Source organism: Bos indicus x Bos taurus, chromosome 16 (assembly GCF_003369695.1).
Source record: "Bos indicus x Bos taurus breed Angus x Brahman F1 hybrid chromosome 16, Bos_hybrid_MaternalHap_v2.0, whole genome shotgun sequence".
In the NCBI taxonomy this organism is placed as follows: domain Eukaryota; kingdom Metazoa; phylum Chordata; class Mammalia; order Artiodactyla; family Bovidae; genus Bos; species Bos indicus x Bos taurus.
The window spans coordinates 50,770,791-50,794,662 of record NC_040091.1 but is presented as its reverse complement, the minus strand read 5'-3'; the positions used below and the strand labels follow the sequence as shown (position 1 = coordinate 50,794,662).

Here is a 23,872-nt window from a genome sequence, read left to right as displayed (position 1 = left end):
TGGGAAGGGGGCGTGGCTGGCCGTCCATCGCTGCTGCTATTCCCACCTCAGTCAACAGGGGGAGCCCGCAGCCCTGCAGAGGGCCGGGAGCCGACCCGGGATCGCGAGGTGGGCGGGGCTGCGCTTCGCTGCGACCAATCGCCGCAGCTCCCAGCCCGCATTGGTCCCCGGTGGCCGGTGGTCCCGGGCGGCTGAGCTTCCGTCCCCAGTTCCTGTGAGGGGCTAGGGTCCCCCGTCAGGTTCCTCTCGCCGGGGGAGGGGCGCAGCCCTTTAGGGCGCGAGGGGCCGCAGGGCCTCGGATCTGGCAGCCCCTTCTTGCGGCCAGGGAGCCCCCGCCGCCCCAGCCCTGGCGCAGCCTGGAGCCCCTTGGAAGTCCCGTCACGTCGTCTCCAGATTATGCATTAACCCGATTTCAGCCGCATTTCCTGGCGGGGGGGCGGGGGGGTGGAACGTCCGCGCGAACGGGGGAGGGGCGTCCGTGGGAGTGCGCCACAGCAGGGAGAGCACCCTCGAGCCCGCCCCAACCCCGCCCCTCGGCCTGGCCAGGCCCACCACCCACCTTGGCCAAACCTAGACCGGCCCCCTCCCTCCCCCAGCCAGGCCTCCGCCCGGCGCCGCTTTCCCGGCGCTTTGTTCGCGGCTGCCGCGGGTCGCAGGGCGCCGGGAGGGCCGGGGGCGGGCGGGCCGGGGGGGTGGGGGGTGGGGGCTGGAAGGGGGTGGTGCTGCCCCAAGGCCCGCCCCCGCACCGCCCGCGCTCCCGCCACCTCCCCCGAGCTGCGTCCCGTCCTGTCCAGTCCAGTCCCCGGCGCGGCCCGGTCCGTGCGCTTGCTCCGGCCGCCTTCCGCCGTCCTCTGCCCGCGCCATGGCCAGCTTTCGGCCGTTCAGCCGGGCCCTGCTGCAGCCTTTGCTGCTGCTCCTGGTGGTGGCCGTGCGCGCCCTGCCCAGCGCCGACGGGACGTGCCCCGAACGCGCGCTGGAGCGGCGCGAGGAGGAGGCGAACGTGGTGCTCACCGGCACCGTGGAGGAGATCCTCAACGTGGACCCGGTGCAGCACACATACTCGTGCAAGGTGGGCCCCCTGGGGACCCCCGGGACCCTGAGCCCCTTCAGACCCTTCTAGAAGCCCTGGTTGGGGGCCCTTCCCCCGCGATCCCGGACCCCTAGCCCGGAGGTCTTCCCGTCGCGATGCCGGCCGCGCGCTGAGACCCCCGTCCCGGGCCGTGGGAACGAGCCCCAGACGTTCCGCAGCACCAGCTCCGGCTCCTGCTCCCTTGGCGACCGCCGACCCCCGGTGGGAGGGGTGGGGGGCGGGTGCGGGTCTGAGAAAACTCGCGAGCGCCGGAGGGAAAGTTCCTGCGGTGCCGCTGCAGTCCCGCTCGCGGTGCCCGGGCCCTGGAGACCCGATAGTGTCTGCTCCTTCACCCCAAACCCACTCCCTTTCTGGAAACAAGTGCGCCCCGCCCCCCGGAGAATGTTCGGCTACCGCGCCCCCTCCCCACCGGCCAAAGGAAAGGGGACGAGGGGAGGTGACGCTTTCTGCTTGGGATGGAGGTGGTGATTTGGCCTGTGGTCAGTGCTGTCGCCCTCTCCGCAGAGGTGAGAATGGGTGGTCCGGAGAGAGAGGAGGGGTGCACACCTAATCTCCCAACCGCGGGGGTCCTGGTGGGGCTTGCTGCAGTGATGGGTGTGGGGCCAGAGCAGAGAAGTGGGCGGGGCCGTTGCTGAGCCTCAAGTGCGGGGGGTGCAGGGCAGGTGCCCCATCCGCTCCTGGGAGAGCTGTATCTCCCCTGGCCTTAGGGAGAGGGGCCTTGCCTGGCCTCTCCTTCAGTTGAATCTGGGAGCTCCCGGGGTAGGTCTGGTGGTTTTTTTCCCACAATCTGTTCCTAGGGAGGACTGAAGGGACCCAGGCCCCTGCCCCTCTCTGGCCCCTAAAACCACCTCCCTGACCAGAAATCGGATCATTCCTCTTCCTTGGAGATGGGGAGGGGTGGCAGCTCCTTTCAGACTGGCCTGTGCTGACTACAGCTGGGATCCCCCGCCAGGCCCCCTCCCCTCCACCACAGCCAGGGCACTTTGCCAAGTCCCTGCAGGATTTTCCCGACTTCCTCCCCGCTGCTCCTGGGTGTGGCTGGGGTGGGGGGAGGCGATGAAAGCCGCCCAGCTCTCCCCTGCTGGTTATTGGCCTTCCAGAGCCTACTCTGTATCTAGGCATGGGGGGCGGGGGAAGAGCTGGCAGCCCCACCATCCCTGGGCCACTGGAGGGTGGAGGGAGTCCCTGTAGATTTTGCAGACCCAAGGCTCCCAGCAGGGGTGGCCAGGTGGACGGGCCACTGTTGTCTTTCACTCCTCTTTCCAGAAGTCCCGGCCCCCATAGATCCTGAAGAAAGGGGTGTTTTTTCTCAGGGACAGCATTCCCGGGCAGTCCCCATGGGCCTATTCCTTTAGGGCAGCTCATTCTGCCTGCAGTGCCTGTGGCCCTCCTGCCCCCACTGCCAGTAGTCTGTGGGCACACCAGGGCTTGGTTTGTCTGAGCAGGTGCCCTCAGGGCCCCAAGAGCAGAGTGTGGAGGGTGGGGCTGCCCTGTGCTGCCCAAACTTGATTTTGTGGTTCACAGGCTGCCTTGGCAGCACTCACTGTAGGAGCCTTGCAGGAGGAGGGGTCTTTCACCTCCTGGCTGGACCGTGTCTTAGCCCACCCACAGGGCTGCATGGAGCCAAGCTGGACAGGAGCCTTGAGCTCAGAGCCCGTCACCTTGAAACTTCATCATCCATGTTAGTTGCTCCTGACTCTTTCCAGAGGTGGGCCCAAGTACTGGGTGGGTTGACAGGGAGAGTAAGGTGTGGAAGGCTGTGAGGTGTGACATTTAGAATTGGGGTGGCTGGGGTCATCTAAACCTGAGGGTTAGGGAGCTGCTTCTTGAGGGAAGGGGTGTGTTCTCAGGCCAGGTATCCTGGAGTATAACAAGGGCAGTGGCGTCTGTCATGTGTGTGTGCTTCCCTGCAGCTTCCTCCTGGGGGGTTGGGGCACTGACTCCACATATCTGCCCAGGGTTTGGGTATACTCCGGACATCTGGCCTGAGCAAATGAGGTGGGAAAAGAAGGAAAAGTCCAGGCACCAGTCTGGTGTCTGCCTCTGGCCTCTGTGGCCATCTCCCCCGCTCCACCCAGTTAGAAGAGAACCGCCGACAATTGAACACCCCCTCATGTCCACCCTAGGTTCGGGTCTGGCGGTACCTGAAGGGCAAAGATGTGGTGGCCCAGGAAAGCCTGCTGGACGGAGGCAACAAAGTGGTGATTGGCGGCTTCGGAGACCCCCTCATCTGTGACAACCAGGTGTCCACTGGAGACACCAGGATCTTCTTTGTGAACCCTGCCCCGCCATACCTGTGGCCCGCCCACAAGAATGAGCTGATGCTAAACTCCAGCCTCATGCGCATCACCCTGCGGAACCTGGAGGAGGTCGAGCACTGTGTGGAAGGTGTGTGTGGGGCCGAGCAGAGCAGGTGCCTTGGGGGCAGAAGGGAGCTTGTCCTAGGCTAGGGCACATGGCATCTTGTGGTCCGACCTCCTTTTCTGGGTCCTGGCTCCCTGGTTTCCTGGCCACCTCAGCTCCAGACTCTTAACATAAGCAGCACTCCCCACCCTGGCCCTAGTGTTGCCACTATCTGTCATCTTGGAGTCTCAGACCTGCAAAGGGATAGGCCTCCCATTCTTCCCTCCGCCTCCCCAGCTCTGCACGCCCCTTCCTGGAGTTCCCTGTTCTAGGAAAGAGGCTGGAACCAGGTGAACGAACACCAGTTGTTTGTGTTCTGCAGAAGCCCGAACACATGTCTAGACGGGGCCCAGATGTTGAGCCTTTGGGGTGGGGCTTAAAGATTGTGCTGGAGGGGAGGCTACCCTGTTATGTGTTCCCAGAGGCCTGCCATTTCTGGGAAGGGACAGTTATGTGGAGTGAGCTGCTTCTAGGAGTTTGAGGGGTTGTGGGATCCCCTGACAGAGGTGGAGCATCTTTCCTTGTCTGCTGTCCCCATGTGTCTATTCTGAATGGCTCAAGAGCAACCCTCCCTCACATGATGGCTCACCCATCCCCTTCACCCCAGGAGAATCCCAGTTGGGGGCTGAGATCCTTGGCTGAGGAATGTAGCAGGGAGAAGTAGGAACTGCCTGTCGCCCTCACATCCTGTCTGTCCCCTCATGGCTGCCTGGGGAGGGATGTATGGGAGGAGGTGGAGAGATCGCTTCCTCCCAGGGCAGCAGGAAGGGTCCCTGACTTCCTGTCCTGGGAAGGCGACCCTGTCCCTGTGACTTGCTCTGTTGGCCGGTAGGGAAGTTCCATCTTCTACCCAACTTAACTCCTGTGGTGCTGGCTTGCTTTTGTGGGATCCTGGATGGTGGACTCATCTGGCCTGGGGCAGACTGTGTGTGTGTGTGGCGGGGTGTGGAACCTGAAGTGGAGAGCCCTGTAGCATCCTGCTCGGCCTGCAGTCATTTGCTCCTGGGATTGCATCTATGGTCCTGATGCAACATCGCACAGAGATGCCAGCAGGGCTGTGTCCCTGGTCCCTTCCCAGCACTAGCATAGCTGAGGGGTCCCAGCATAGCCCTCCCACCAGGTGAGGACTGGAGACCCTGACTGTGCTTTGGAAGCTTTACTCTAGGGGAAATATGGGAGAGTGGCATGGAGAGGAGGCAGGTTGTAGGGTGTGATCCCCAGTTTTGGAGGATGAGTTGGAGACTAATGAGAGGTGGGAAGAGGGGTCAGGCTGCAGAAAATCTGTTTCTGCAAGATCAAGAAGACAAGTCATTAACTCCATAGCTGGAAGGGTCTAGTTCGAGGGTCTGTGGGGTCAGAGGGCATGTGGCAGGGGGGCCACCCTAGGCAGAAGAGGGTCTGCCATCTTGCCAGGTCCTATTCTACCCAGGCCAGGCCCTGGCTCTGGATATGTCAGCCTGGGCACAGGACCCCTGGAAAGGAGGGTCTGCAGAGAGAGCCCCCAGTGAGACTTCATCTGCTGTCTGCTGGCTACCCCGGATAGGGACCAGTCTAGGCCCCCAACTCCAGCTGGGCCAGTGTGGGCATGGTGGTGGAGGGGAGGCCCCCAGGGAGGGAGGGACCCAGAATGAGAAGCTTGGGGTCCACTGTAAGGCTCTGGGGAGCCCTGGAAGTTTTGAGCCAGTGACACGGATCCCTTCTTTGGAAGGAAAGCAGTGCCATAAGGGGCAGGGGGCCAGGGAGAGGGTAGATTAGATGGGGTGCCTCCCTCTAAGGATCCCCAAAGCCTGAAGGACAAGGCTCCCAGGAGTTGGTGCCAGGCTTGAGGAAGACACAGCCCTCTTCCCACCTCCCACAGCAGGGAGCAGGCAGGAGAAGGGCCTGCCTCCCATTCTGTAAGCGATACCTCCCATTCTGTAAGAGATAAAGACCTCTGACCCCACCCCAGGCTCTCCAGGGAGCCAAGCCTCACCTTAGCATGGGGGGTAGGGTTAGGGATGGGCCGAGCTTGAGCTACAATGACCTCTCATCTGACCCTGACCCTTTTCTCTTCCTTGGGGCCCCATAGCTGCCCCCGTCCCTCAGGGCCCCGAGTGAAGGCTGTGAAGCTACTGATTGTGGAGGTCACCCCAAGACCTGTGTCTCTATCACAAATGTCCCCTGCCCCTAAAAGGCCCACAGGAGCCAAGGTCAGGGGACACATCCTGGAGGCCCACCCCCCTAGATGCCCCCACCTCATCCCCACCTGGACCCTGCTTCCTGCAGGGGTACCTGTTGCTGGGAGGCATACCTGGTCCCCAGCTCCACTGGGCTCGCCTTCCTCAGTTTCTCCCTTAGGGCCTGCAGGGTCTTCCTGGCTCTGGGCCCCTTCCCCAACCTCCAGTCCCCAGGAAGCTCCTCCCCAATCCTCTGCCTGGGGAGCCACATTCCGAGCATAACTGAGACAGGTATGTGTCCCTCCCTCTGCACCACTTGTGGGTGAAGGAGACTGCGGGTTTGCTCCAGGAAGGAAGGAGACCCTCACGCCCTGCTTTGTCAGGGAAGTGGCCTGGCCTCTTCCAGTGCCAGCTGCCCACGCATCATGAGCTGCCCAGGCTGGCAGCTGAGCGGGCATCTCCTCCAGCCTTTGGCCACTATACCCTGGTCTGGACTTGTACACTTGTACACTCCCACCACCCTCCTCTCCCCCACCTAATAAAGACTGGTCCTTGGGCCCCCCTGAATTCCCTAGGAGGGATGCAGGCTTGGGGTCCTTCCCCAGGCCTTTCCCTCCCGAACTCCGAGCCAAGAGCAGAGAAAGGAAGTGTTGTCTGCCCTCTCCGGGCCTGGCACAGGAACAGGGTCGGAGAGTCTGGCATTAGTCCAGCCCAGCCCTGCCCAGTCCTGAAGCCGGGGGTCCTGGTGGCCACAGCCTAGACTGGCCTGCCTGATTCCAGTGAGCACCCTCCCTTCCTCCCTGCCACGCTAGCCTTTGGGCCTTCACGCCAGTCTTGGGCCTTTGGGGAAGGTAGTCCTAGGCTATATTCAGGCTAGAGAGATGCTGGGTCCCGGGCCGCCGGCCTTGGCCTTGGTGCAGGCCCTGTGGCCTGGGAGCCGGATGTGGACACAGACACCCCCAGACAGGGACTGGCTCCGCAGAGCAAAGCGGGGCAGGTAGGAGCCCAGGGCAGGTTCCAGGGCTGGCTTCCTCAGGGCCAGAGCTGGCTCCCTCTGCTGTCTGGCATTTAGCTTCTGTACCCCCAAGTCCTGAGCCCGCCCTACTCCCCCACATTCCTCCCTGCCGAGGGGGGAGGTGGCTTCTTCCTGTCCCTGTTTCCCTCTTCCAGACGTAAGTTCTCACCCCACCCCCTCCAGACCCGCCCCAGTGCCGTCCTCAGCCCCTCCCCCAGGCAGGTCCTTGGAGCTGGGGCAGGCCCAGGCTGGAGGCTGCGCGCCTGGGCTTTCTCCTTCCTTCCAGCCACTGGGGGCGGGGCATCTGCTCAGGTGGAGCGTGGCCTGCTCCTGCACTGTCCTCTCTCACCTAGGGTCCCCGGTAGGAAGTCTCCGAGAGCATGGGCTTGTGGGACCACAGCGGGCTGGCTGATACCCTCACTGGGGCGGCCCCAGGAGCTTGGGGCGTGGTGGGGGGTGGGGAGGGGGTTGCTGCTGAAATCAAAGGGCATTGGATCCATCACTTCAAGGCAGTGCGCTCCTTTCCCGCAGGCCTGAGCTGGTGGAAACAGCTCCTGACTTTTTCCAGACCCCACCCCATCACCCTGCTCCCCACCCAGAGAAGAGCCCCCGCCTCCATACTCCCCAGCAGATTGGAAATGGAAAAAAAAAAAAGTTGTTTTGAAACTGTCCTCTCCCCTGCTGTCTGTACCTGCCTTCCCCAGGGCTCTGGACAGAGTAGATTCCAGTGGGGCCTGCCTGTGGAAGGAAGGCAGAGCCATGGAGGTGCTCGCAGCCTCTCTGGGGTGCTGGGAAGAACTGGATCGCCTGGTCAGGGCTAGCTGGTCTGGATCTGGGGCTCTAGCCCCCTGCCCCACCAATCCTTTCAGACTGAGGTAGGGAGAGTGCAGAGGGTGGGATGGGGCTGCCCCAGGTAAGGTTAGCAGGGGCGTGAGCCCAGACTTCAGGGTTGTAGATCTAGCCAACTGTTGCTTGCCCTGCACAGCCTCCTCCAGCCTGTTTTGCTTCCTTCTTAAAGGGTTAATCCCCCAATCCCCTGAGAATCAAAGCCTGCCCCCACCCCATCACCACAGTGGGGTGGAAGACAGCTGCTGAAATTGACCTCTCTCCTGCCCCTGCCCCCCAAGTCCTTTGCCTTCACCAGAAGGCCCAGGCCAGCTGCCCTCCCTCCCAGCCCAGAGGCCTGAACTGCTCTGCTGGCCCCAGCAACCCCCTCAGCATTGGGATAGGGGAACTGTGGCTCCCCACACAGGCCCCTGAGGCCCAGCCCAGCAAGCTGGGGGCTGCAGGCACAATCCCTGAAGTAGCCCCAATAGCACTTAACACTCCAGAGTCCCAGGAAGCGCCCACCTCTCACAAAGAGAAAAAGGGATCTCAGAAATGAGAGTTAGTGACAGCTACCCTGATGAGATTGACCCAGCTCATCAGAGAGTACTGTGTCCCCATAGGCTACAGGGGGCTCAGGAGGGATCTGGGCCCTATTCTAGGCTGTGGCTGGGAACCGGGGAGGGGTGACCTGGCCTCTGGTGGAGCTTCCAATGGGGAGGGAAGCTCCCCTCAAAGGGGCCTCTCCCTCCAGAGCAGATCCTGAGAACTTCCTCTGAGGAAGGCCCCCTGCTAGGGGCTGCTTACAGCTGGACCTGGGAAGGGGAAGATGGTCCCTCCCACCTCCCCTCCCACTGAGGCATGGGAGGGGCAAGCTCTCTTTCCTCACAGGCAGCCGGCTGTTTCCAGCTGTGTGGCCTGCACATGTGTGTGTGTGTACATTTGTATGCACGTGTGCCTGCAACCTCAGGTGTACCAACCACCACACAACAGTTCTGGTTGAAACTCCAGCTGGTGGCCTGTGGTTCCTGCCACCCTTGTATCGCAGGACTCAGCCTGGGGAGGGGACCCTGCAGATGCTCTGCCAATGGGATGGTAGCCGGCAACCTTGGCTTGTGTCCCAGAGTTCTGGGAACAGGGCTGTGGGCCCTCTGTGGGTGCCGTCTCCTGCCTGCTGCCCCAGTGTCCAGCTGTGCTCCCCTCCCACCACCCCATCCCCGGCAGAGAGCTGGGCCCCTGCTCCTGTGGGCTCTGCCGCTGGGTTTCTCAATGCCAGAGATGGAAGGGCTGCATTGAACAGGAAGAGTCCCTGGGATCACTTGGGTTCCCTGTCCCCTCACGCCTGCTGGACCCTGTGTCTGGCTAAGTTAGGAGCAGGGCAGGTCAGGAGAGGTGGGTCTGCCTTTGATGTGAGGTGGGCCTGAAGCTCCCTACCTCTCCTCTTAGCAACTTCCTCTGCACTGCCCCCTCTGCATACCAGGCCCAGAAGCAGGCAACCTGTTGTGGCTCCCTGAGGCACCTGTCCCTCTGGCAACAGGTACATGATTTCTATGTACATTGGGGAGAAATAAAGGCACAACATCTGGGCCAGATTATGGCCTGTCCTGACCCACAAGTGGGGAAAGGATGTATGTCCACCCCTGTTCCTAGAGGGGGGGAAGTGAAGCTTGCTAGAGTCCACTCGTGAATCCAGCCATCAGTTCCTTCCTCACCCACCCGTCCACGCAGGACCTAGCAGCAGGCCCTCACAGGACCACTAGAAGGGCTGCTGCAGCTACCCACGCGGCTCTCTCCTGTCTGGTCGGTCTTTCTGTCCCTTTGTTCCCAGCTTCTCTTGGTTCCAATGTTGTAGCCATGCGTTCTGGGAAACACACTCACTCAGAAGCACAATGCAAATAACGGAGTGCAGTTTATTACACCGGCGGGCCCAAGGCAGAGTCTCCTCTTAGCCAAGGACCCCGACCAGTTTTTCTGAAAACCTTATATACCCTAAGTGTACGTGCCCAAACCCACCTCCCCAAATTCCCTGAAACTAGTCTGAACAGAGGAAAAGAAAGATACAGTCAAAGTTAACCTGTGATTCATATGCCTTAAGCCTAGGTAGTTAACAGTGGACCATTATTAATAGGCCTGTGATCATACCCCAATAAGCATAATAGAATTTATGATTCTATGCGGTTACACAGATAATTAGGGTATTCTTTAGGTAACAGAGAGTCTAGGAACGAGCCCTGGGGCTCTTCCATCCGGAGGGGTCTGGTTTTCCAGTTGGTGTGTCATTTCCATAGATACTGGGCATATAGCTCAAAGTCCACAGTCCGGCCCAAGATGGAGTCCTGCTTTCAAGATGGAGCCTGGTCTGTCTGTTTCCTCCTTCATCCCTCCTCTTCATGCTCTTAACTCATAGTATGAGCATCATTCATAGGGATTTATTGCACCCTGACTCTCCGACCTCCAATTTGGGAGAACGACATCAACCTTTGGGTTACAGAGTTCATAATACATTGTAAAATAAAGGGTCCACAAAGCAGAACTATGAAGGCAACTATAACAATGGTAAATATAGTTTTCCACCAATCACCCTTCACCCAACATAGGACCGAAGTCCAAAAAGGAAGATGTATCAGACATAACTTTTACCTGACCTTTCATGTCATCTAGGGTAGCTGATCTATAGCCAGATAAATCAGGAATATACACACAACATTCAACTTTAATTATAGCACAGGTCCCTCTTTGTACTGAAACTGTGGTCAATCTCAAGATGATAGCAGCAAGTCCTTGTAGCAGCAGTTGATTGTAGAGCTTCATCTCTGTTTCTTCTTTAAGATGATCTTGGTTTCATGGGGATCAGAGGGGTCCCTCTGCACAGTCCACTCGGCGTCCTCCGGGTCTGCATGGTATGCTCTCTTCAGCCTCATGTGGAGGATCCAGGGAGTGACACCTGCAACTTTAACTGCAGTAGGGCTGGTTAGAACAACAGCATATGGACCCTTCCAATGGGGGGCCAAGGAGTCGTGTTTCCAGTCCTTGACCACACCCGATCCCTGGGCACAAATTCGTGAATCTGTTCCCCAAGGGGGAACGGCACCTTTTCTTGTACAAACTTAGTTACCTGATTTATTACCTTACCCAGTTGTTCCATCTGCTGTGAAATCTCATCTCCCCTTACCTGAGGCAAATTTGTTGACACCTGTTTTATTATGGGAGGGGGCCTCCCATACACAATTTTGTACAGAGACGATTCATGGGACTGTGGGGTCATCCTCAGTCTGAGCAGACCCGTCAGAAACAAGTCCACCCAGGAACCGTCAGTCTCCAAGATCCACTTGGAGAGTGTCTCTAAGTGTCCGGCTGGTTCCTTCCACCATCCCAGAACTCTGGGGCCTATATGCTGTATGTAATTTCCACTTGATGTTTAAAGTTTTGCTTACTTGGTTATACTAAAACAGCTACAAAAGCCGGGCCATTGTCCGATCCAATGCTGGTAGGAAATCCAAATCTGGGAACTATCTCCCTAAGCAGGCACCGGGCTACTTTTGATGCTCTTTCAGTGAGGGTAGGAAAAGCTTCTACCCATCCTGAGAACGTACATACTGTGACCAGCAGGTAATGGTAGTGTCCGTGAGGTTTCATTTCAGGGAAGTCCACTTCCAGGTGTTCAAAGGGCAGCGTGCCTTTTACCTGAATCCCTGCAGGTTTCTGTCTGTGCCAACAGGCAGCATTGGCCTGTAAGCAGGCAGTGCAGTTCTGAAATTTTGTCCTGCATGGGGAAGAGAGGAGGGGAACAAAGAAATAGTTTCAAATTATCTCTTCCAGTTTATCATGGCATAGATGGGTCGCTTGGTGTGTTTGGCTTACCAGAGTGGGTGCCAGCTCCTCCGGTACCCATAATTTGCCACTTGGCAATTCCCACTATCCCTTTTCAGTCTTGATGGCCCCTTCTGCTTTGGCTAGTTGGTTTTGAGCTTCAGTGTATTTTGGAGAGTCTAGTGTTAGCTCAGGTAGCTCCGCCAATATGAAAGCTTTAACAGGGGCTTCACTTGTCACCCCCAAGCCCTTGGCTGCTTGTTTAGCGGTCTTATCTGCCAGTCTGTTCCCTGAGCCCGGGGAGTATCCTCTTTTTGACGTTCTCAGCAGTGTATGACTGCAATCCTTTCTGGTTCCCAGGCAGCATCTAATAGGGTCTTAATTTCTTCCTTATTTTTTATCTTTTTCACTAGCTGTCAAAGGCCTCTCTCCTTATACAGAGCCCTGTAGTGTGGCAAAAGCATACCTGGAGTCTGTGTCAAGGTTTGTCTTCTTACCTTTTGACAGCTGGAGGGCCTGGATTAGAGCATATAGTTCAGCCTGTTGAATGGAGCAGTGTGATGGCAGAGAGGGAGCCTCAACAATGGTTTCTTCTGTGACCACTGCATATCCTGACAGTCATTGTCCTTGTTTCACCAGGCTGGTGCTATTGGTGTACACGACCGAATCTGGGTCCGGGATTGGCTGGTCTCTCAAGTCAGGTCTGCTGGCATATTTCCTTGCGATCATGTGAGGGCCCACCTTCTCCCACAGGAAGGAGAGTGGCCAGATTCAGGGCCTGACAAGGCTCAGTAGTAACATGGGGGTTCTCACATAACAGTCCCTGGTACTGAGTAATCTGGGATGTTGACAGCCATTTATGGAGGTCCCCTTGCAGGAGAGTGTTGACCTCATGTGGGACTTTTACAAACAAATCTTGGCCCAAAGTCAGCTTGGTTGCATCCTGGACCAGTAAGGCAACTGCAGCAACTGCCTGTAAGCATCCCAGCCACCCAGTAGCAACACTGTCCAGCTGATTAGAGGTAAGTCACAGGTCTGTCCCATGTCCCCATAGTCTGGGACAACACTCCTATAGCCACCTTGTCCTTTTCAGTCATGTAAAGAGTAAATGGCTTAGCAAGGTCTGGCAGGCCCAAGGCGGGTGCTGATGTAACTGTACTGGGTTTGAGTTTTATTACCACTGGGACTTGTTTTGCAAGCCTGGGGGGGTTGTCTTCTGCCCAGACCTCAGGGAATTGTTGAGTTAACTCTCTCTCTTGACCATTGAGCCTGTCCGGTTTCCCTTCTGGGAGATCGTGCAATCTCCCTTCATCTTGAGGGGTTACTGAGAGGAAGAGTAAATAGGTGGTTAAGCCCACTCGAACAGTGGGTCTTTCTTGGGGAGACAGTGACTTGTTCCCCCAATTTAGACAGCAAGTCTCTTCCTAACAAAGGTACTGGGCATTCAGGGATGTATAAAAACGCATGAGTCACTTGGTGTCCCCCCATCTGACATTTTCAGGGTAGGCTAGAGACACAAGGCTGCATTTATCACCATCTGAGACCCAGCAGCCTCTGGCTGGGTCTATTGGCGTATAAAGTCTATAGGCCTCGCATAGTCTTTCGCAGAACTCAGGGTGATTCGCTTTCCCTTTGAATCACTTCAGAGGGTTTTGTGATACTTATAGCTTTTCGGGCCCCCCTCTTGAGACCTTGTAAAATAGCCACCTGATAACTCTCCAGGTGGCCCCTCCCTTCCTCTGTGTTACAGTCCCAATTGGGCCTCTCATCCGGGGTGGCTAGTTCTGCCCACCGCTGCGGGTTTGCGGTACCCTCAGGTGCCATTTCAGAGAAGGCAATGGCACCCCACTCCAGTACTCTTGCCTGGAAAATCCCATGGACGGAGGAGCCTGGTGGGCTACAGTCCATGGGGTCGCTAAGAGTCGGACACGACTGAGCGACTTCACTTTCACTTTTCACTTTCATGCATTGGAGAAGGAAATGGCAACCCACTCCAGTGTTCTTGCCTGCAGAATCCCAGGGACGGGGGAGCCTGGTGGGCTGCCGTCTCTGGGGTCGCACAGAGTTGGACACGACTGAAGCGACTTAGCAGCAGTAGCAGCAGCAGCAGGTGCTATTTTTCTTAACCATTTTCTGGCCTCAGTTAGGATCCTGTGTCTTTCCTCAGTGCTGAAAAGGGAGACTAGTAGTTGGATTATGTCATCCTATGTAGGGCGGTGGGTTCGAAAAATAGTCTCCAATAGCCTAATCACGGCTTGTGCTCCCCGGAGTACGGTGGAGCGTGTCTCTGCCAGTTTAATATATTCGTAGAGGAAAATGGCTAGTAATAATAGGCTACAGGGGCTGATGGTAGTGCCCCATGTGTCCTGAACTGGAGGCTGTTGTAGCTTTCTAAGGGGCATCTGTAGTGGGGTTCTTCCCCCTGTTCCTTGGTGGAGTGCAGCCTCTGTCTAATTGCTGTGTTTTGTTCCCCCTTCCCATCAGTACTCACCGGGAGAGGTGGATACAATCTAGGAGGTCCAGCTGAGGTGGAATTCTGGGGACATTGACCAGAGGTCTCCATTGCTGGGATTGGAGCCTGCCGAAACGGCAGCTCTACGAACTCCGGGAGAGCTGGTGGAAGAGCAGTGGCTGCTGCAGGAACTTCACCTGACCCTGGATGGGGCAGTAAGGTGGCCTCCGGTCCTGGTGGAGCACTGGGAGGCAGGCGTGTCATTATCCAGTATGGGGGAGGGGTCAGGTCATTTCCGTCCAAATCCTGTAAAATTTCCTTTTTTATCATCAGTCAATTTTTGTGCCATTAATATTTTCCCCTTTCCCTTCTGGATACAGAACCTTGTCCAAGTAGGAGGGTCTTGAGCTAACCCTAGCCATGAGTCAATATATGGATATTGATCCAGGTGTCCGGGCTCTCCTGTGATTACTGTATAGACGGCTTCCACTATTTTTAAGTTCATGGTGTTCTCTGGTGGCCATCCTACTCCCATAGGGGGCCATTCGACCTCACAGAGTATGTGGAGGCGGTTAGGCTTCATCTTCACCCCGTTCAGTTCAGTTCAGTTGCTCAGTCGTGTCCAACTCTTTGCGACCCCATGAATTGCAGCATGCCAGGCCTCCCTGTCCATCACCAACTCCTGGAGTTCACTCAAACTCACCTCCATCAAGTTGGTGATGCCATCCAGCCATCTCATCCTCTGTCATCCCCTTCTCCTCCTGCCCCCAGTCCCTCCCAGCATCAGAGTCTTTTCCAGTGAGTCAACTCTTTGCATGAGGTGGCCAGTCTCCTCCAAATCCCTTCTTTAAATTTTTAATCATGCACTCCAATACAGTTGCCTTAGATTCACTTCCCCTCATCTTGCTTACCTTCTCGGACCTTCTACTTTTCCTTTCGTTCTGTCTACGAAGTTCTCAGTACCCTATGTACTTCTGATATTTCCACTCAATGACACTTAAATTGCCATTCTGCCACCTTCCTAATTGGGGTGAGAAGAGCCTTACCTGCCAGATCCCAGAGGGAGAAGGGGGATTGGCATGTCTTCACCTGCCGGTCAGCACAACCAAACCAGACCACCACGTGATCCAAGATTGTTTCTCCCTTAACTTTTAAAGTCCATTCTGCCTCGGTGGGCTTGATCAGGTGCGGATGAAAATACAGATGGGTTAAATATCCCATGTCCCAGGCCATCTCTGGAAAAGCCAATTCGTACTCACTTATGTATCCCCCTCCTATCCTGAGAATTCCGAGGGGGTCAAGAATTTCATAGCAGATGGGACATCTCCTTGGGGAGGGCAGAATGCGAGCACACAGAAACCAAGTTTCTTCTCCTAAAAATCCCCTGGCAATTGCTTGGTAATAATTTTCCCCAAGATGGCATGGACACCACCTCCTAAATGACCTTCACAAGTTTCCTTCCTAAGCCCTAACACACTCATCAACCTGTGTACCAAGCAATCGTTGCCACCTGCCTATTCCAGGCTCCTGTGGGTCTGTGCCCCTTCTAGTCCCTCCCAGGGCGGTGATCAGGCCCCCTCTTCCACCTTGCTGGGTGGGTTCCTCCTCACCTGAGCACTCAGTTCCCCTGCTGCCATCCACTACCTGCTAACATGAAAGGTCCGGGCATTGAGAAGCAGAATCCTTCCAGAAGGGCGAGGTGCCTTCCCCCCTCTAGAAGATTTGAGCCACAAGGCCTCAGAGTAGTCCCAAATGGGACTTGTCTCCTCAAAGTGAGGAGTTTCCCGGCCAACGCACCAAATGTTGTAGCCACACGTTCTGGGAAACAAACTCACTCAGAAGGACAATGCAGATAGTGGAGTGCAGTTTATTACACCAGCAGGCCCAAGGCAGAGTCTCCTCTTAGCCAAGGACCCCGACCAGTTTTTCTGAAAACCTTATATACCCTGGGTCGGGAAGATCCCCTGGAGAAGGAAATGGCAACCCACTCCAGTACTCTTGCCTGGAGAATCCCATGGAGGGAGGATCCTGGTAGGCTACAGTCCATAGGGTCGCAAAGAGTCAGACACAACTGAGCGACTTCACTATATACCCTAAGTGTATGTGCCCAAACCCACCTCCTCAAATTCCCTGAAACTAGTCTGAACAAAGGAAAAGAAAGATACAATCAAAGTTAACCCTTGATTCATATGCCTTAAGCCTAGGTAGTTAACAGTGGACAATTATCAATAGCCCTGTGGCATACCCCAATAAGCATAATAGAATTTATGATTTTATTTGGTTACACAGATAATTAGGGTATTTTAGGTAACAGAGAGTCTAGGAACGAGCCCTGGGACTCTTCCATCCGGGGGGTCTGGTTTTCCAGTTGGTGTGTCGTTTCCATAGATACTGGGCATATAGCTCAGAGTCCACAGTCCAGCCCAAGATGGAGTCCTGCTTTCAAGATGGAGCCTGGTCTGTCTGTTTCCTCCTTCACCAATAGGTGTCTGTCTGCCACTCCTCTTCATCTTGACATCCAGCTGGTCAATACCTCCAAGAAGCACCGCCCCCCAACTCAGACCTTTGTGCTGGACTGTGCATCTCTCTTGGCCTGGCCATGGCCCTCAGCAGGAATACAGGGTCTCCTGACTCACCGGCACTGACCACACCTGGGTGCCACCCTGGCTCCTCCAGCTTTCTGTTTCCTCCTAGACATGGGCAGGACCTGGCCGAAAGAGATGGATTTGGGGCTGTCCTAGAGGGGAGGGACAGAAGGTATGGATCAGCTAGCTCCACCCCATCCCCTACCTCAGGGGTCCCCAACCCTGAGGCCATGGACCGCTACTGGTCAGTGGCCTGTTAGGATTCAGACCACACAGCAAGAGGTGAGGGGTCGGAGTGCTGGTGAACAAGCGAAATTTCATCTGTGTTTACAGCTGCTCCCCATTTTGGCATTACCAGCTGAGCTTTGCCTCCTGTGAGATCAGTGGCGGCATAATGAACGTAATGCGTCTGAATCATCCCCAAGCCTCTCCCCACCCAACTCCAAATTCGTGGAAAAACTGTCTTCCACAAAACTGGTCTCTGGTACCAAAAAGGTTGGGGACAGCTGCCCTACCTTTGATTTCCCTGGTGGCTCAGACGTATCTGCCTACAATGTGGCAGTCCTGGGTTCGATCCCTGGGTGGGGAAGATCCCCTGGAGAAGGAAATGGCAACCCATTCCAGTACCCTTGCCTGGAGAATCCCATGGATGGAGGAGCCTGGTGGGCTCTACCTTTTCTCCAGGTGTCTACTACCCCCTCCTCTGTTCGGCTGGCGCCCCCTGGTGGCTGAAGCCTGTCTTGGCAGGCGTCCCGGCCCTGGGTTCCCCAGGCCTGCGGGTCTGGCCTTGGCCCTTGTTTCCCTGAGACCTCACCAGGCTGGCTTCTCCTGGTCTCGTGCAGTCTCCTGAGCTTGTTTTTACTGGGCCTCTGTAGTTGGCTCTGCCTGGATGTGCAAATCCCTCGACCCCATCCTTCGGGTCTCTGTACAGTCATCCCCCACGTAGATGCTGCGATCTAGGGCAATCTCTGCTACAGGGTAACCTTCCAGGGGCAAAGAGCTCACCCGACTCGGCACCTGCCTCCTGCACTGAGCCCACCCCCGGAGGAGTTTGGCCGGGGCCGGGCAGGATGAATGCTGAGTAATGAAGGAGGAGGGGTGCCGGGGTCAGCGGCCGCTGCCCTGCGACCCAGCCCCAATTCTTCCACAAGCTCTCACTTAATGTCACCTCCCGACAGCGCGGGCTAACCAGCAGTGTGGGCCCTGCCCGGGGCTCGTGGGTGGGCATACAGCCCGCGGACTCAAGTGGGCCCCTCCCGGCCTTAGCCTCACCTGAGGGGGCGATCGGGGCCGGGCTGCACGCCGCCTCCTTCCCAGCGGTTGGCCCCAGTCCAACAGCGACGTCCCGCTGTGAAACGCCCATTGTCTGCTGAGGCCGAGGGGGAGGGGATGGCCCTGAGACCCGACTCTAGGAGGCTGGGGGAGGGGGCCGCCCTGCCCCATCCTCTTCCCCTCCCCCGCCAGGGCGGCCAGACACCTGTGGCTGGAGGCCGCCTGGCACTCGACTGTTGGATACACTTTACACACTAGCGGGGTACCCTCGAGGGCCCAGGAGTGGAGACTGGCGGAGGTCCCCACAGCAAAGGTGTGTGCGCATGCGTAGAGTGTGTCTGCTGCCGGGAGGGCGGTGCCACCCCACTCCCACCCCATCCTTTTGGAGCGCGCCGGCCCCTCCCCTACGGAGCGAAAGGGATCAGAGGGAGGCCAGTAGGTGGGACTTCATATTCTCTGTGGACTTCGTTCCCGGTCTTCCTCGCAGGGCAAGGGAAGCGTCTGGAGGGGCCCAACCACACGCGTGTATGTGGGGGTACACCCGATGTGTGCTGTGTGGATGAGGGGCAAATTTTGCATTGCATGAAGGTGTGCAGTGTGTATGCACACAGGTGTGTGTGTGACTGCACAGTGCCTGTGCAGACTTGAGTGAGTGGTTGTACGTATGTCCGCATATGGGAGACCTGGAACATGGAGTGTGTGTGTACACGTGAGCAGTAGCATGTTGCTGTGTTTAAGCCTGGAGAGGGTCTGATTCTTGGCTTGGTTTATCCTCTCTTCCCGGGACCTAGCCTGCGTGGGCCGGTCAAGGCTGAATGACTTTGAGTCTGGAGATCCCAAAATAGCCGGAGTAGCCTGAGCCCCCCTCCCCCTCGACTGGATCTGAGGCCTCAATGGCCCTTTGTCTCTCTGAAGGCATCCAACCCCTGTAGGGGCTCAGACTGGAGCTGAAAGGGACCAGGCTGCATGTGGTTGCCTTTACCCCAGGCCAAGCCCGACAGGGCACCCAGCACCACCACCATGGGAGCATCTAAGGCCAGCCCATTTGCGGGCAGATTCCAGGATCTCTGCCTGGGGGAGGCTTCCCCGCTCCCGCCCCCCCATCCCAGGCCTTACCCCTCCCACATTCTGGTTCCCTCCCATGGCCCACCCATGATGCTCCACAGCTGCAGTGGCAGCAGCAAATAGGGCTCCTGTACAGGCATGTGTTCAGTGGGCAAGTCCATGGTTTAACTCGTAGCACTGACTGTGGACCCCTCCCCAAATCAAGGGATCAGATTGCAGTCCTAGGGGGGCTGCAGTGAAAAGTAAACGGGAAATGTGTCACTGCCTGAACTCACCACACCATGTTCTGGGCTCTGGGCCAAGCCCTGCCTGGAGGAGATAAAAAGTCAGACCCTGCCCTGGGTGCTCCCAGTCTGGGGCACCGCCAGTATCAGTGTGGTGTGGGCAGTGCCAGGGTGAGGTGAGAGGGTGGGAGGCCCCTCTGAGGAGAGAGTGAGGACAGCCAAGAGCAGGGTCTCCAAGTAGCCTGACTGATTGCTGCTCTGGGTGCGTTGTCGCTCTTTGTGTATTGGCTTTTCCTGCAAGTTTCAGTAGAACCCTAGGTTCCAGGGCTTCTCTGCCGTGGGTGATGGGGGACCCGGACAGGGTGGGCTGACCCCGCTGGGGTTTGGCAGCAGTGTGCCGGGCCGTGGGACGGAAAGGAGTCCAAGGAGATGGACCTGACAGAACTGAGAGCTAGCTGGCAGGTGGTTGTCCCAGCCGAGGATGGTTGGGGGGTGTGAAGACCCCACCTGACGAGGAGGGAGTGAGCGGGGTGTGTGTGGGAGAACTCCAGGGACGTGATCGTGAGGCGACTGGACACGTGGTGGGGAGGACGCGAGTGCCAGGTGGGCTGCGCGCCCTGGCCCGCTGTGACGTCACGGTCCCGACTTTCCTGGACTGCCTCTGGGGGGCGCTCCGGGCCTGGGACCGGGCTTGGAGCCCCGGCTATTTGCATAACGCTTATTTACATGGGACTCATTTGCATGATCCTCTTTCCTTGCGGACTCAAGTTGGGAGTGCGGGGATAATTTGAGGTGCTGATGTCAGTTCCTAGGGTGGGGTGGCCCACCCTCTGAATTGAACCCAGCCCAATTCCCACCTGTGTATATGTACTTGGAGATGCTACCCCCACAGTACCAGGGTGGGGCCAGCAGAAGCAGAGACATTGACACGCACCCGCGGTGACACGCAGCCTGCAGCCCAGAATCGGGTCTTTGGTGCAGGCCGAGCCCCGCTGCGGGGACTCAGACAGACACTCCGCCGCGCCGTCACTCACACGCACAAGACAGCCCAACCGGTTGGGAGCGGGAGGGAACCCGTCCCTGTCCCGCCCCACTCTCGCCCACCTACTCGCACCCTCTCTGCAACCCCCCCACCCCACCCCCACACCTGTGTCTCCAGCTCCAGCCTCCACTCCCTTTCATCTCCCACCCCGACCCCCGGCTCCCCAGCCCGACCCTGCACCCTCCATAGCCTCAGCGCCCCACCTCTGCGCCCTCCCCGGACCCTGCTCCCTTCCAGCTCCGGTCCCCACAGCCGCCCCCCAGCACTCCCAGCCCATGCGTTCCCTTTTGTGCCGCCGCCTTCCAGTCCTCATCCGCCCCATCCTTCTTGCGGCGCAAGCCGCGACTCCCCGCGGACGCTGGGGTCCCCGGAGGCGTCTTCCTTTGTCTCTGCTCCCCGCCCTCGCTCAGCGGCGCCCCTCGCCCCACACTCACCGCCTCAGCCCCGGCCTGGGCGCGGGGAGCGGGCGCGGCCCTCGGCAGCCGGCTCTTTCTTCTCTCCGGACGCGCGCTCGCTCCTCCCGCTCGCTGCCGTCGCCGCTCCCGCCTCTGCTGGGGACTGAGCAGCTGGGACCCGCCGCCCCGCGCCTAGCTGAGTCCTGGGCGAAGGGCCGATCGCCGCTAGTCCCTCTCGGACCAGCCTCTCCCAGGCTGCCGGGCCGGCAGGATCCGGGGCTGTGGGACTACCGAGGCTGGCTCTGGGAAGACTGAGCACAGCTGGAGCCCGGCCGAGAGCTGCCAGAGCCTCTGGCCCAGGCCCTGACCGGTGTGGACAGCAGGGGTGGTGCTGGCCCTTGGTTGTTCCTCCGCCTCCCTCCGAGTCCAATTTTGGGATTCTGCTCCAGGAGAATTCTGCACACCCATTATGAGCCTCAAGGGCTGTGGAGGGGGCTGGTGCTTCCCACTCCCTGGCTGTGACTGGAGCTGAGCTTTGAGAATAGAGCGGCTGTCAACTGCCCCAGGGGTCCAAGAATGGAGAGAGTGGCACGGAAGAGGCCCAAGGGCACCCCGTGAGAAGCCCCACACCTCAAGAGTGGGGGCTGAGGAGCCTGGGTCATGCCTCCACTGCTGCTGGAGCGGGACCGCCGGCAGCGGCACGGGGTCTCCGTCCTGGTGCGGTATTTCATGATCCCGTGTAACGTCTGCTTGATCCTCCTGGCCACGGCCACGCTTGGCTTCGCGGTGCTACTCTTCCTCAACAACTGTATGTGTCTGCGGGTGTGACTGCCTCTTGGACCCAAGTGACCCTGCCTCTGCTGGCTGAGGTCCCCTTCCTCAGCCCAAAGATTAGGGGACAGGCAGGGTTAGGGACAGGCCATTAGCTGCATCTTCTTGGAAGACCATGGGTTGTTTTCTGAATGCCTGAGTCCCCAGAAGCCTGTCCATGGGCTAGGGGGATGGGTGGGAGGATGGTGGCCAGCTCTCATCCTGAGCTGCATTGACAACTTTCTTTGGGATCTGGGGAGTTGGGGCAGCTGGTTACACTGGGAATAGGGGCTTTGGAAGGGCTTGGGGCTCATCTAAGGAATAGGTGGCGCCTACACCTCTGCCACTGGGCCTTCCTGACAGGTGTCAGGCCAGGATGATACAGCTGGAGGGGCAGAGAAGAGCCAAGGCCTCTGTCTGTCTACTGCCGGCCTTGGCCAGTCTTCATGACTCTGAGTAGAGCCAGGGGAGGGATGTGTGCAGGCAAAGGTGACAACCACCAGGTTGGACAATGGAACAGGCTAGGGAAGGACTGGCTCAGGGGGAGCTAACTTGAGATTTGTTTTTTTTCCAGACAAACCTGGGACCCACTTCACGCCAGTGCCCCCAACACCTCCGGATGGTGAGTAGGGGTTCACCTAGTGACAGACTGAACTTGGAACTCTGTGCCTGGATGGGCAGTGGCACTCTTGTGTGGGGGAGGGGGGGTCAGGAGCCATCCTTGGAGTATGTACAGCAGATGTGTTAGGAGTATCTGGAGCAGGAGGAGCCTGGAGGAGGAAACCTGAGGAGTCCATAGTAGTGGACAACAAAAGGAACGTGGAGTCTGGAATCCCTGGGCCTGGCTGCATCTTGGCCTCAAAGTTGGGACTGGAGCCCCCAGGTTGTAAGACAAGATGTGTGCAGAGGGGTTAAGGGGCTGGGGGCTCAGGGGCTCAGGGGGAGGGTCTCAGCAGGACCAGTGACAGCTGTTTGAGGAGAGATAGGGGGTTCTGTCCCTGGACTGAGCAGGCTGGGCCTGGCCTTTTTGCCCTGCTTTGTGGGCTGGGTCCCAGCCCACTGGGTGCCTCCTGCTGTGCAGGCTGCTGTAATTAAGCTAATGTGAAAGCAGAGGAGAGGACGCTGTCAGTGCTGCAGAAGGGCAGGGGTGGATGGGGTCCTCTTGGGAGACAGGGGCGTTCCCAAGTTTGCTTTCAGTGCCTGGGAACCCTGCTGGGCAGGCAGCTGCCCAGGTCCACCGAAGTACACACACAGAGAGCCATCCATAATGGGATAATCCATGGGAAGGGGCAGGGCTGCACTGGACAGGGAGTTTGGGCCCAGGACTGTCTCCCATAATCTGTGAGCAAGAGGCCTGGAGCTGGTTGGATTTAAACACCCTCTGTCCCAGTATCCTCAGTCTCCTCTCCTCAAGCTCCAAGGCTTGCCATGTCTCACCTGCCATGTCTCTGCTTTCACACATGCACTGCCCCTCCCCACAGCCTTCTACGTGGGCCCCACACCTGCATTCTGAACTCATCACATGTTTGGGGACAGCTACCCTCCCCCCAACCCCATGACCGTCGTCACTCCTCCTAGGCACACACACTGCACATTCTTGGCCACAGGCAGGGCTCAGGGCATCAGCTTCATCCTCCAACATACCCAAGTGTGGGGAGAGAGTTAAATATACCCGCTCTAACCAGAGGCTATAAAAAGCCACTGCCGCCTCCAGCATTGCATGTTGTGAGGGGGGCCTTGGGCAAGCAGGGAGTGAGGCTCCTGCAGGAGGCCAAGCCCCAGAGGTGACCCTTAAGGGCCACGCCACCTGCAAGTCTCTGGGCACTCCACCTGCCCTAAGAAGGGGCAATTTACATGACGAGGATGAACATTTCGGAGGACGAGGAATCTAGTGGTCATACAGAAGCACGTGTCCTTGGCCCAGGGGCTGGGACCTTGAGCAGTGTCTAGCTGAACCAGGGTGACCAGAGGGAGAGTGAGGCTTGAGCCCAAGGGCACAGACACAGAGCAGTTAAGAAGGGAGCCTGTGGTATAGTGAGGTGACCACGTCCTCAACCATGGGGTCAGGATCCTGGGGGAGACCTTGATCAGCAGGTCTAGTTGAAGCCAAATAAAGCAGCCAGCCAGCCAGAGGAAGTGCCCATGGATTTGGCCTGGGGGACCCCAGGGCCTTGGGCAAGAGAGGGCTGAAGGTAAAAGGAAGTGCTGAGGGGAGAGAGAAGGAGATGGTTGAGATGGAAAGTGAAAAGAGGGGTCAGAGTGGACACAGTATTGAGCCTGGACAGAGGAGTGGCTGATGTGTTGGCAGCTCTTACAGCTGTGGTCCTCCAGAGGTTGACCCCCACAGAGTGGCATCCTGGGCCTCTGTGAGCCTTCGCAGGTATTGGCCTATTTAGCCTCACAACAACCCAGGGCGGGTAGGTTTATTGTCTCCATTCCTGGGAGGAGATGCTGAGGTTTGGCCAGGTGATAACTTGCCTGTAGTCACATGGCCGATGAATCTTGGCTCCAGGATCCGATGAAGGATCTGGGTGGTTGCCCATATGAGGTAGGGTTAGGACAGGGGTGTTGCAGGGACTTCGGGCTGGGATATCCATGCTGACCCCACCCTTGCCTCCAGCCCCTGTTCACTCAGCCTGTGTAGGGTGGGGGCAGGGACTCCCAGACAAATACACAGGAGCCCAGGTGGGCTGTTGCTGTGGTGACAGCTCCAGCTTCCTATGTGGCT

The 23,872-nt window shown here is 57.9% G+C and overlaps 1 protein-coding gene and 2 long non-coding RNA genes across 11 annotated transcripts in view; 1 reads left to right on the top strand and 2 right to left on the bottom strand.

Annotated features, from left to right (window-relative positions):
* The first annotated feature begins 730 nt into the window (after nt 1–730).
* AGRN (agrin) overlaps nt 731–23,872 on the top strand; it is a 39,311-nt gene continuing 16,169 nt past the window's right edge. Inside the window, exons 1-3 of one of the 4 annotated variants that reach the window (XM_027565278.1) lie at nt 731–1,069; nt 3,217–3,478; nt 21,719–21,766. In XM_027565278.1, coding sequence (XP_027421079.1) covers nt 863–1,069; nt 3,217–3,478; nt 21,719–21,766 — 517 coding nt within the window. In that variant the 5' untranslated portion in view covers nt 731–862. Of the gene's footprint in view, nt 1,070–3,216; nt 3,479–20,628; nt 21,143–21,718; nt 21,767–23,872 lie in introns of those variants that run through there. The other 3 variants (XM_027565280.1, XM_027565281.1, XM_027565282.1) reach the window with 3 other exon arrangements.
* LOC113906729 lies at nt 9,383–14,057 on the bottom strand. Its single transcript, XR_003514966.1, has 2 exons — nt 13,791–14,057; nt 9,383–11,252 (listed from the first exon to the last, which is right to left on the bottom strand). It is a non-coding gene; the product is annotated as an uncharacterized LOC113906729 (long non-coding RNA).
* LOC113906728 lies at nt 16,002–20,627 on the bottom strand. 6 transcript variants are annotated; one of them, XR_003514964.1, is made up of 3 exons: nt 20,374–20,627; nt 17,609–17,705; nt 16,002–16,488 (listed from the first exon to the last, which is right to left on the bottom strand). It is a non-coding gene; the product is annotated as an uncharacterized LOC113906728 (long non-coding RNA). The 6 variants fall into 6 exon arrangements; XR_003514965.1 differs by having other exon boundaries at nt 17,609–17,702; nt 20,374–20,626; XR_003514963.1 differs by lacking the exon at nt 20,374–20,627 and adding an exon at nt 16,852–16,931 and having other exon boundaries at nt 16,002–16,458; nt 17,609–20,367.